We start from the raw sequence: 12,917 nt of genomic DNA, 5'->3' as shown, positions 1-12,917 counted from the left end.
GACATTATAGGTCCTTTTTTACCAAAGGCATTAAAAGTCAAAAAAGTCCAACTTCAAGTGCCCATAACTTCTTCATAAAAACTCCAAATGATGCAAAATTTAAGTCCATTTTGAGTGTCTTGAAAAGATCTACAACTTTGATGTTGGACGTGTTTCCATTTGAAGCTTGCATCATCAACACAGAAGGGCTTGAAAGTTGGCCAATTTTAGAAACCTTGCCTTGACATATTTTGCACATCACACTTTAAACTCAAATTTCATAATTTTTCACACTTCAAATGAGTTTTTGTCCAACATAACATTTGTTTCTTATACAAATACCTTTCCAACCATTACTCATATGCTTATATTTGGATTTTTCATGAATGACTTTCGAATAGCTGAACATTTGTGACCAATTGTGAAATTCACATTGAATCTTGAAATACAAGCTATTGCAAGGCAAATTACACGTCCAATTCCCTTTGGTCATTGCTCAGAGTTCATTTGACATTGCTTTTGGGCCTTGTGCATGATCATGCAAGCCCATGCAAGTGATATCCAAATTCATGCACACGGATTGCTTCACACTTCCCTTGCCAAATCCCCTATAAATAGAAGCTTCATTCCCTCCATTTCACATCTAATTTTTGACCTGAAATGCTGCTGAAATCATTCCCCAACCATTACTAAAGAAGCAATTGCATTTTCTTTAAAAAAATTCAGATCTTGAATTCAACTACATCTGGTTGTATTCATAGATCTAATGCTTCTAGACCTTCACCATACACTCCATTGAACTTCTGTTTTGATAAAGCAAGCAAGGTTTCAAGCTCAAATCACCAGAACTCAAACTTGAACTCCAACTGGTATTTGCTTCGATTCTCTTAATTCATTGACCTATTGGTTGTGGTTTTGTGTTGGCTGAAGTCCTATCAATGGAGGCATCATGTTTATGCTTTTAATTTTCGAAATTCATTGAGTTCATGATGAACACCAGAATTTTCAACTTCTGATTTCTCAAATCATAGAGATCTAGAATGAAAATGGATGGTATAGGAATGATCTACATCATCTTAGTTTTCTATTGATGTATAGATCGCTTAATTTGGTTAAGTTTTGAAGTTCTGCAACTTGGCCGGAATCTGGGAAGCTCACCGGAGAAGATGGTGGCTCCGGTGGCTTCATCAAGTCCAGTTCAAATCCTGGTCGTTGGATCCATTCTCCAGATTTGATCTCGTCCCTTCATTGTTATGACTTTTCATTTGGCACGGTGTGATGCGTTTGACCCGCGTGTATGGTGAACACGCGCTTCCTGGCTGTGTGATGATCCACGTCAATTAATGAATCATCACCAGACGGCTCACGTTTTTTCTAGTTTCTTAATTTCTGATTTTATTTCTTTTATTTCCATTATTTTCAAAAATCAATATCTTCTTCATTTTTAATCCAAAAATTATGGGACTAATTGCATTATTTCCCAAATAAATTCTAGTTTTTATTTCTGATTTTTAATATTTTTTATTTCATCATTTGATATTATCTTGGGAGGAATTATGGAGGTCGTAGACAGTGTAAACTCATTAGTTCAGAATGGGGTTCAAACTTTTACCTATATCAGAACCATCTCAAGTTTTTGGAGACTATATGTAGGTTCAACAATGAATCATGACAAAATAATTAGAGATCCTATTTAACTATGTTTTAACAATGACAATGGTCCTACAGTTTAACCGTGACAAATTTTAGGTCTTGTGCGATAACCCGTCTTACATGCCCTCAAAGACATTCCTGACCCATATGATGAAGTTTTAGATACGATGCTTCATAAGCTTTATCATAATGAACATGCTCCTCATAATACAGAGTTCTAGATCCTCTGGATGAACTTAGAAAGGAATGTGCTGAGTTGATGGCTAATCGGATAACTCGCTTTGATCTCCCAGGACGGCGCTTGGGTGGTTATTCTACTCAACCTCCACTCTCATCTCTGCGTAAAACTGCACTTTCTGCTGCAGAAAAGAGACCGTGGTTGGGATATCGTATTGGTGGTGATTGGCTTATAATGACGACACTTACTCCAAGACAAGCTGCTGCGATGGCCGCAGAAAGGAGATTACAGGATGACTAATGGTGTCGTTCTCAATCTTCATATCATGCAGCTGAAAACCATGTAAAAAAGAAGATAATCCTGGGAAGCTCAAAACCCTCTGAAAATCCTATTCTTGCTTTGGATCCGACATCTCGAAAAAGAAGTCGGGACAAGGATTCAAGTTTATCACTTTATTCACCTAGTAACCCTAAATTTGTTGATTTGACAATGGATACACCAAGTACATCTGGGCCACTATCTGGTGATAATAGAAAACTTCATTATGAAGAAACTGCAACCTGGCAGTGTTTGTCGTGCACTCTGTTAAACAAAGTAAACATTCAATGATATTGCTTTCATTCATCATAGTTATTTTCTTTACATTCTTGAAATATTGATGTGGATTTTATTTAAACGAAAGAATATAGTTAGCACTACCTATGGTCTTGTAACATACTTCCTTTTTTAATGCATGTGAACTGTTCCTGATTGATGCAGTCACTAGCCCCTATATGTGACTTGTGCGGCACGGAACAGCCAAAAGTTGTTACTACCAAGCACAACACTTGGTCTTGTAAATTCTGTATGATGGAAAACAGGGAAAAGTTCGAAAGATGCTCAGCGTGTGACGAGTGGAGATACTCTGATGGCCCCAACCTTGGCCCTGACAGAACCATGTAATTTGCAAAGAGATTTCCAATGTGAGTTATTTGTTGGGCACTTAAAAATCCATGTGTTAAATTAGCAACTGTTTTATATATTTTCCCTCATTTGAACTCATGTAGTCGACAGGTTGAGTTGTTACTTTTATAAAGAACGACCGCGTAGGAATAAAAAGTAGTTTTCTATCTTCAATCAACTAACCTTCAGAACAGAACTATGAAATCTCAGTTGCTTAAATATGACAGAGTACATAATAAAAGAATTTCACTATAATAACAACAATCCAACATTTGACATATAAATAAATAATTATATATATACTGCTCCAAATATAGGTAGTATGTAGTACTCAAGCCACTGTCTTCGTTATTTCAACAAGCCAAAAATGCATTTTCAGTACATTTTGCACCTTTAAAAGCCCTCTCCCTTATCACTTGTCTTTGGCACTTTGGTTACAATACCTTTCAGAAGATCAATGTAAAGCGGAAGTTGTGCTACTGCATACAAACTCACAGGAAGGCAAGTGACTGCATAAATCAGAAACACAATGTGCTTGAACTTGTGGTCAATCAAAAAGAAATGGCCAGAACAGAAAGTAACGAACAATGCAACAATGGACAAGAAAAGAGAGCTCAATCCCAAAAGAAGCTTCCTTGGCAAATCAATTCTGAAATCTTTGGCTTCTTTTCGAGAAGTAAGTATAGAGAGGAACATTATGAGTGCAGTGACAGAGAAACAAAGACCAATTACTGAAGACATAGCAAATGCCTCAAATGCAGGCCTTCCTTCCAGTGTTGGTTCGCCTGTGTCACTTTTGTTACCGCCCGGCACAGTGCTTGACGTAGCAAACGAAACGCCGGCAAGGAGTGCTGCTACTACAGAGCAAGAATTAGAAGTGTCTTTCAGCCATGCACTACCATCTTGTACCAGTGTTGCATGTGATTTCTTGAATAATTCTCCTGCTGTTTTGTCCTTTTTGTTTGTTCTAACTGTGAAATGCTCCGGCACTAGTTCTTTAGTGTACTGTTTATGTCGGTAAATAAGCTCAAATGAGTCATTTCAAAAGGTTGGAGTTGAGCTTATGGTATATAAAAAAGATATATACCTGAAACCATTTGATGTGCCACATCAGTTGCAAGGCAGCTCCAGAAATGTTCCAATCTCGATCACTTCTTGTAGCAGCTAAATGTAACACAGTGTTCTCTTCCATGTCCACACCTTGGATTAAGTTATCAAATATTGCCTTTTTATTACCCTCTTCAAACTGTTTTCTTAATGCCTTAACTACATTGGTTCTTCTGCTCTCAACTGCTACAAGTAATACATTTTTATTTTCCAAGTTAACATCGTATATTGAACTTGGTATTTTTGTTATAAGCTCATTCACTATTTCAACTATGCCATTTCTTGCTGCTGTCAAAATTGCTGTCTCACTTTCCAGTGTCTTAGAAATCGTTGGCTCCTCACTGTTATTATTTCCTGCAAGTTTCATTATGTTATCATGAGTATTATCAATAAACTACATAGAGACCAGTTAATTAAACAGTTTGGAATTGGATACCCTGATTTGGCTTGTAAGCAGAAAGGAAATCTGTTCCAATGACATATTGTATTGGTTTGGTGCCGGTTCCCAAATACGATTCATAAGCGTTCTCCATAAATCTGTTCAATAGTTGACCACTCCATTTGTGTTTTTGTTTCATCTTTGTGATTTCTTCAATCCCTTTTAATAAATTTAGAACACATAATCCATAGAACAATAAAACAACATTGAATATTCATATGATCAACTAAGATGAGACATTTAATTACCTACTCCTGAAAGGCCAAGGATGTAGATACATGCAAACTTCATAAACCAAAGACATGTAGCATAGTTTTCTGGAAGAAATTTGCTTTTAGATTGCATTGATATATTGCGATGTTGAAAATTTTGAAACACTTTGTGTTTCTCTCCCATATTTTTAGATCCTGCAATTCAATAACCGTTTCATTTTCAGGTTACATGTTTTATATACTATTGTATGATGTAATTCACACATACCATATGTAGCAGTAGAAGTAGTTTCTTTCATCAGCAGTCGCTTAACAAAGCGTATAAGTGGATTAGCATATTCTTTACATTTTTGAAAAAAGAGATAACATGTGTCATAGTTCGTTGGACATTTGTTGTGGGAGCTGCTTGACTCATACTGTTTCATGGCATAATATTTGACAGTATCTTCCACATTTAGGATTCCCACAGGTATACCTTGTAATGCATAATTGTATTAAAACTATGCATAATGGACATTAATGTACTTAATATTGAAATATTGAACACTTACAATGGTACATAATCCTCTTCCACCATATCATGTTGCATCCACTTTTGAATGCTGAGGGCCTAGTAGCAAGAAGTTTGAGAGGACTAAATCCGTGTCTGTTCGGAATGACAATAAGATTGGGATATTTATCTATTATTATAAGCGCCAAATCTGTTGCATTATACACAAATATTAGTATTCTAGATACAGTTTTTCTAACGCTCCAGATTCACATGCAGATTTAGATTCTCATGAATGCATTTGGAATCTGATAAGAAGAAGCAAACATGCAAATTAAGTAAAACAATTCATTACCGAAAAATTCTCTCTTGATGGCACAGTGAAGAATACTATCTCCATTGCTTCTAATAAGATCTTTAGAATAAGAATAATTACCATCAACATTACAATCACTCTCACTTGGTTTAAAGTTGAAGAGATAAACAAACGTTTGTTTTTGCCAAGACAATGCAGCAAGAAACAAAGGACTCTCTCCATCGTTGTTATCGATATCAATCAAATACTTCCTTTCACCATTTTTTCCAATTATACATTCACATATATCTTTGAATCCTTTTGATGCTGCAAGGTGCAATGGAGTGTCACCCTTTTGGTTCTTATATTCAAGGGCCTTCTCATTTTTCTGACTTATGATCGAATCAACAAGATTTCTAACAACTTTTCCATTGTCCTCATTTACTGCCACATGTAGTGCTGTTCCTCTACTTTTGCTGATATTTATTTTGCTGAATTTTGGATCTGATTTGTATAGTTTCTCAACTTCTTCCCATTTTCCTTCAATTGTACACCCCCGTAGCTTGTCCTCTTGATACAGACATTTCATATATAGTTAATAATTGGTTGCAATTAAATTTACTACTAGAAAATAAAATTGGCGACAATGTAAAAAATTCTATACCTTCCGAGGTGTATGCGGTGTCGTAAATATACTCTCCCACTTCAATAATGTTCATGGTGATCTTCAAGGCTGAAATGAAGAGTGAAACAACAATGTGAGATGAGGAAGAGAAGTTAACCCTTATGGTATATATGTTCCAATGCATGCAGCATGTAGTTCTTGTTTTAAATGAAGAATCTATGTTTTCAACTTTGATTGTGTGTATATTTCAAGTGAATTTGAAGGATAAGAGAAAAAGAAAGGATATTATTCCATAGATGCTTTAGAATACAGAAGCACAAAACTACTACAGTAAAAGAAGAAGATAAAATAGATTCTAAAGGAAAGTTTGTTCCTCAATTCTACAAGTTAAGTATATATTATATTATGATTGTTACAGTTCAATAAAGATCATGAATAAATACAAGTAATTTTATCTTAACACATGACATGTTTTTGAAAATGTTTCTACCGTTAGCATATGAGATGTATTTCCCAAACATTTACATTGGTTTTAATATGGGAAGAAAATAGATATAGCTGTTGTATTAATGATTGCTAAATTAATCACAATATTTACAAATTTTCTATGATTTGTATTTTCATATTTTGATTTTGAAATTTTTCTGTAATTTTTAAATTTTTTCATTTTTGTGAAATTTTGGAATATGAGAAAATTTTAATGAAGGATTTTATAGTGTTTTTATAAATTCTTTTAATTAATCTATATTATTATCATAATTTTTAAATTAAAAATATATTAATAATTATACTTATTAAAAGCACAATACGTAACCATTCTTAGTGATTAAGAGCTCTCAAAAACTTTAGACTTTATTGTGGGATTTATAATTAGCTCACGCAAGGAGGTTAAAACTATGTATATATAGTATCTGCGTAATGATATTGAATCTTTTCAACCTTAAGGTTGAGGTGTTAATATAGAGATCCATAGGTCAGAACCACAAACTCCGAATAAGTAACAATCACTTATATGAACATGAGAATGAGATAGTTAATCCCTTATTATTCAGGAGAACGTGATTAATTTCACTCTGACCCTTTCTCCGTGCCGTTACGGAATGGGACAAGTCATGTTCCACATTCTTACGCTTTGGGAGAGTTACCTAAGGAGCGGATATTATATTTGAGAAATAGGCATCACATCCAGTAAATAGGTGATATATCTAATAAACGGACAATTAGGAGGATGTTGTGGGTGTCATTCACCTTCCACGCCGCCCCTTGCGGACTCTTTGAAAATGTACTAATACATAGTCTCTCAAGCACGAGGGTTTGGAAAAAATGAAGTGGTTAGTTGATTTTTCCTTTCTTGGAACTGTTCAGATGATGCCCTAAGTGAAGTACCTCAGGTGAGACTTTAAGTTAAGTCTCTCAGGAGAGACTGCGAGTTGAGTCCTTCAAGCGAAACTTGAAGTCGATACCCTTTAGCGAGACTTCAAGCCGAGTTCCTCAGGCAAGACTATGAGTTCCTCGGGAAAGAATTTGAGTTGAGTCCCTCAGACAAGACTTCGAGTCGAGTCCCTCAAAAAAGAATTTAAGTCAAGCCCATTAGGTGATACTTTAAGTCGAGTCCCTTAGGAGAGACTTAAAGTTGAGCAATCTATGTAAGAGATTTCCCATGGAAATTTTGCATTTATGTTGCCCTAGGGGCGATAAGGATCTTTTTAGAAAAATAAAACATTTTCTTTTCCACATAAGAGCGACAAGGATTTTCCTATGGAAGCCCATGATTAACATTGCCTTTTTAAGGCGATAGTGATCTTCTTGTGGAAGTATAACATTTATATTTTTTTAGCACGACAAGAATCTTCCCGTGGAAGTCCAACATTTAAGTTGACTCTAGAACGGAATAATCTATTGTAAATAACAATAAAGGTTTTTCAAAGAGATTCATACATTGACAGGCAAATCACCTTTTTAAAAACAAAAAAGAAACAATTAACTATAGTAATATCTTAGGCTAACCAAATTCCAAGTTCTGGAAGTGAGTCTTCCATCTAGCTCTTTAAGTTTGTAGGATCTATGATGTAGCTTCTGATATATGTGATATGATCCTTCCTAGTTGGTTGTAGTTTCCTCGGTTAGGCGGGCATGATAGCCTATCTTAACACTAGGTCGCCTTCCTTCATCTCCCTTAGAACCACCTTTGAGTTATACCTTATGGTCGCCTTTATTTGGAGGCAAATTTTCAGATGTGGGCAACATATCCCATTTTCAGATAATGGAGCATCTAGAACAAGAGAACAGGGACTTGAAGGAAGAGATTGCTAGGCTGACTGCCATGATGGAGTCAGTTCTGGCCGCCCAGAGCCAAGCTTCACCAACTCCTGCAACTTCTCCCGCGAGGACTGTCATATCTGAGATAGCCACTTCTACTGTGCCTGCTGCGACAACCCACTTTGCTTCATCTATGCCAGCTGGGTTCCCCTGGGGAATGCCATCCAATTTCATGCCAGAGGGTTTTGCTCCTACTCTCGCTTCCTTGCCGGTATCTAACCCGGTCTTGTTTGTGCCACCTCCCGTTGTGCACACTCTTCCCCGTGTTGAAGACACCATTTATCATTCCGAGCCATTTGAGGGTCCAGACGTATATGAAAAGATGGACGAAATGAAAGATCAATTCGTTGAGCTGCGCAAGAAACTGAAGACTTTGAGGGGTAAGGTCCTCTTTGGTAAAAGTGCTGCTGAGTTGTGCTTAATGCCCAACGTGAAGATCCCTGTTAAATTCAAAGTGCCTGACTTTGAGAAGTATAAGGGAAACACATGCCCGCTCAGCCATCTTGTGATGTATGCTCGCAAGATGTCAACACAGACTGATAACGACCAACTGCTGATCCACTACTTTCAGGATAGCCTGACAGGTGCTGCGCTCCGGTGGTATATGGGGCTAGAGAGTGCAAGCATCCGCTCTTTTAATGATCTAGGCGAGGCCTTCGTTAAGCAGTATAAATATAATGTGGATATGGCTCCAGACAGGGACCAATTGAGGGCAATGTCGCAGAAGGATAAAGAGACCTTCAAGGAGTACGCCCAGAGATGGCGAGAACTGGCAGCTCAGATAGTGCCACCCCTGGAAGAGAAGGAGATGACAAAGATTTTCTTGAAGACTTTGAGCTCTTTCTATTATGAAAGAATGATTGCTAGTGCTCCCCCAGACTTCACCGAAATGGTGAATATGGGGATGAGATTGAAAGAAGGAGTCCATGAAGGACGTTTATCTAGAGATGACAGTTCCTCAGCAAAGAAATATGGAGGCTTTGCTAGGAAGAAAGAGGGAGAGGCTCATGATGTGTCCTCTCATGTCAAAAGAAGGCCCTCTATAAGGAGGAAGGATGTGCGTCCAGCCGTCAACCAACACCAGGTGGCTCATATAGAACCTGCTTTTAGAGAAGTTCATCATCAACAACAACAACAACAACATCGTCCACAACAGCAGGCCTACCAGCCTCATAACAATAACAACACCAGCACCAGCAACTACGAGAGGAAGAGGGTAACTTTTGACCCGATTCCGATGACATATGCTGAACTTTATCCTTCCTTGATTGATAGGAAGCTGACAACTCCTCGTGATCCTCTTGTTGTACCAGCCAACCCTCAGTGGTGGTATAAGCCCGAGCTTCACTGCGTGTATCATTCCGGTGCTCCCGGACATGACGTGGAGAACTGCTATCCGTTGAAGACCAAGGTGCAAGACCTTGTGAGAAGTGGGATATTGTTTTTTGAGGACGTAGGTCCAGACGTGAAGAAGAACCCATTGCCCGAGCATGGGAAGGCAGCTGTTAATATGGTCCTGGGTTGCCCTGACAAGTACAAAATCCTGTATGTAAATGACATAAGGCAATCTTTGGTCGAGATGCACAAGCTGTTGTGTGAACACAACCACTACGAGCATGACCATGGTAGGTGCCAGGTGTGCACTATCAACGAGAGAGGATGCCGTCAAGTGAGAAAGGACATCCAAGAGATGCTGGATCAAGGGATGATTGAGATACTTCAGAATTGTAATGAGGATGAAGTTGATGTAATTACTCTTGTGTTTAAAATTCCTGAGTCTGTTGTTGTCAAGTATGGTGGCAGCAAGAAGAAGGTATCGCCAGCTCTTGTGATAAAGCCAGCGGGTCCTGTCCCGTATGTATCAAACAAAGTTGTTCCCTACCGATATAACGCAGTTATGCTGGAGGACGGAAAGGAGGTGCCGTTGCCCTCAACTTATGTAGTAAGCATTTCAGATGTTTGTGGTGTGACCCGTAGTGGTCGTGTTTTCTCGGCTCCGCCGAAATCCCATGAAGATGTTGTGAAGAGAACTGTTGTTAATCCTGCCGGTCCTGTGGGGACTTCTTCTCAAAATAATTCTGTTCCTGTTGTTGATCCTATTGCTATTAAGAATAATAACACTCCTATCTTGGTTGGCCAGTCTGGCATTTTGAAAGAGGATGGTGATGAGATGCTGAGGCTCATCAAGAGGAATGAATATAATGTTGTTGATCAGCTACTACAAACTCCATCAAAGATATATGTCTTATCTTTGTTAATGAATTTCGAGCCACACCGCGAAGCTTTCACTACGCCAAAAACTGGAATAGACAGCGCCCCTTAGAGGGCGCTTTATTACAAAAGCGCACTCTAAAGTAAAGAGAAAAAATAAGGAGCATACTATTGGAATAGACAACGCACTTTAGAGGGCGCTTTTGTAACAAAGCGCACTCTAAAGTGAAGCGAAAAAATAATGAGGAAATGGAGGGACACCAATAGAGGACGCTTTATTGAAAGCGCCCTCTAAGGGTAACCTTAGAGGGCGCTTCTAAAAAATCGCTCTCTATGTCCATGTACATTTCCAGTTTATAAGGCGCTTTTGGAAAGCCTTAGAGAGCGCTTTTAGAAGCGCCCTCTTAGGCCCCCTTTAGAGGGCGCTTTTGTAACTAAGCGCCCTCTAAAGTGAAGCCAAAAAAAAATGGAAGGACAACAATAGAGGGCGCTTTTGTGAAAGCGCCCTCTAAGGTTACCCTTAGAGGGCGCTTTTGAAAAAGCGCTCTCTAAGTCCATGTACATTTCCAGTTTAGAAGGCGCTTTTGGAAAGCCTTAGAGAGCGCTTTCAGAAGCGCCCTCTTAGGCCCCCTTTAGAGGGTGCTTTTTTTAAAAAAGCGCCCTCTAAGGTCCCCTTTAGTAAACATTAAAATTATAACATATACTGCATGTCTCTTTATTTTCCCTCTCTATAAGCTATTTCGTTTACGTAACTGGGTTTTCTCTCAACTGCGATTACTCTCTACTGCGATTACTCTCGTCCTCCGTTCGTTCTCCCTCCCTCACCGTCATCGTCGCCGTTCGTTCTCCCTCCCTCACCGTTCACGTTCACTGCGTTAACCTCTTCCACCGTCACTGTTCACTTTCTTCTCCATCGTTACCGTCACCTTTAAGGTATTTCTCTTCTCCATCGTTACCGTTCACTTTCTTCATGTGTTTGATTAGGGCATTTTCTAAACTTAGTTTTTCATTTTGTGCATTATGTTGATTAATGTTGTTTAGGGCAAACTGAGTTTTTTATTTCTGATTGAAAACTGATATATTTGAAGTGTGTTTGAGCTTGTGCTTGGAAGTTTGATGATTATGGATGCAAGTTTGTTCATGTTCCAAACACCATAAGTTTGCATTGGTCTTTTGCATGCAGTAGGTGTGTGTGAGTAAATGTGTATGCAGTAAGTTTGTGCATGCAGTAAATGTGTTCACGTATTGAATCATTGTCTTACTTGGGTCTTATTGAATCATTTCTATATTACAGATAAAATGGCTAACCAAGACGATACCCATGCCGCGAATGAATCACGTAATAATGTTGAAAAAGAAATCAAACGAGGATTGACTGTTATGAAGTCAATCATTCGTGCAAGAGACAAGGGTGTAAAATTTGAAGTACATTGGAGTGCTGAAGACCAACTAATTGAGCCTAACGGTTCAATGTTGGCAAGTTACATTGGTTTCCTTGTTCGCCAACATATTCCGATTACATGTGATAATTGGAGAAGTCCGGACTTGAAGGTTGGCAAGGAAAAAATATGGTCGGAGATACAGGTACTTACCATATATTGTTATATGTTTTTTTTGTTGACTATTTGTTAACCATATATTGTTATAATATTACTTTATAATAACACACTCCATTTGTATGTTTTTTAGAGATCCTTTCACATCGATGAAAGCCGGCAAAAATATTGTATTCAATTGGCCGGAAAAAGACTCCGAGGATTTCGATCCTTTTTGTGCAACAAATTTCTCAAGGATGAGGAAGGAAAATTTGTTGAAGGAGAACGGCCAATGAAGTATGCCGAGATTATTTCAGCCGATGAATGGGATAACTTTGTCGCCAAACGAAGAAACGAAAAATTCCATGTAATGTCTATTAATTATGGTATTATACAATTGTTAAGTTACTTGGTTCTAATATGCCTTAAACTTTTTTATCCAGGAAGTAAGCGACATAAATAGGAAAAGGGCATCAAAACCCGCGTATCCGTACAAAAAAGGGCGTACGGGTTATGCACGGTTACAACAAAGAATTGTGAGTATATTCAAATGCTATGAGCTTATACATTGTCACAATATGTTATAATTGATGATCTTATAATCTAATTCAATGTGTAGCTAGCCGAGGAGAAAAGTGACGCAACATCTCTTCCGGACCACGTATTATGGAAGGCTGCTCGGGTTGGGAAGGATGAGGCTGTCGTTGAAGCGGTCCAAAATGTTTATGACGAATGTGTAAGTATATGTAACATTATTTCTTTAATTATACCGAAAATTTTGTTAGACATATAATTCATTTTTAATCTCCTCTAATAATATTTCAGGAGACTTTATCCCAAACCGTACCTTCAACCGAGGTCCAGGATTGCAGGAGCGTACTTAGTCGAGTACTAAATGTTCCTGAGTATTCCGGTCGTGTGAGGGGTAAGGG

The 12,917-nt window shown here is 38.1% G+C and overlaps 1 protein-coding gene and 1 long non-coding RNA gene across 3 annotated transcripts; one reads left to right on the top strand and one right to left on the bottom strand.

Annotated features, from left to right (window-relative positions):
- Positions 1-1,520: 1,520 nt before the first annotated feature.
- LOC127084751 (uncharacterized) lies at positions 1,521-3,342 on the top strand. 2 transcript variants are annotated; one of them, XR_007788782.1, is made up of 3 exons: positions 1,521-2,404; positions 2,570-2,772; positions 3,203-3,342. It is a non-coding gene; the product is annotated as an uncharacterized LOC127084751 (long non-coding RNA). The 2 variants fall into 2 exon arrangements; XR_007788781.1 differs by lacking the exon at positions 3,203-3,342 and having other exon boundaries at positions 2,570-2,930.
- Positions 2,906-6,208, bottom strand: LOC127084750 (uncharacterized). The gene is made up of 8 exons (XM_051025255.1): positions 5,960-6,208; positions 5,356-5,865; positions 5,062-5,211; positions 4,779-4,985; positions 4,547-4,705; positions 4,296-4,457; positions 3,840-4,213; positions 2,906-3,757 (listed from the first exon to the last, which is right to left on the bottom strand). The coding sequence occupies exons 1-8, from the start codon at positions 6,102-6,104 to the stop codon at positions 3,146-3,148; spliced, it is 2,319 nt and encodes a 772-aa protein (XP_050881212.1). The 5' UTR covers positions 6,105-6,208; the 3' UTR covers positions 2,906-3,145.
- Between the last annotated feature and the right edge of the window lie 6,709 nt (positions 6,209-12,917).

Source organism: Lathyrus oleraceus, chromosome 5 (genome assembly GCF_024323335.1).
Source record: "Lathyrus oleraceus cultivar Zhongwan6 chromosome 5, CAAS_Psat_ZW6_1.0, whole genome shotgun sequence".
Classification (NCBI taxonomy): domain Eukaryota; kingdom Viridiplantae; phylum Streptophyta; class Magnoliopsida; order Fabales; family Fabaceae; genus Lathyrus; species Lathyrus oleraceus.
The sequence above is the reverse complement of the archived record's forward strand: the minus strand, read 5'-3'. Positions and strand labels throughout refer to the sequence as shown.

Coding starts and splice junctions, on each gene's coding strand:
- LOC127084750 (XM_051025255.1), bottom strand. CDS start 6,104: ATGCATTGGAACATATATACCATAAGGGTTAACTTCTCTTCCTCATCT. Junction 5,866..5,959: donor CACCGCATACACCTCGGAAG/GTATAGAATTTT, acceptor GTCTGTATCAAG/AGGACAAGCTACGGGGGTGT. Junction 4,706..4,778: donor TACTTCTACTGCTACATATG/GTATGTGTGAAT, acceptor ATTGAATTGCAG/GATCTAAAAATATGGGAGAG.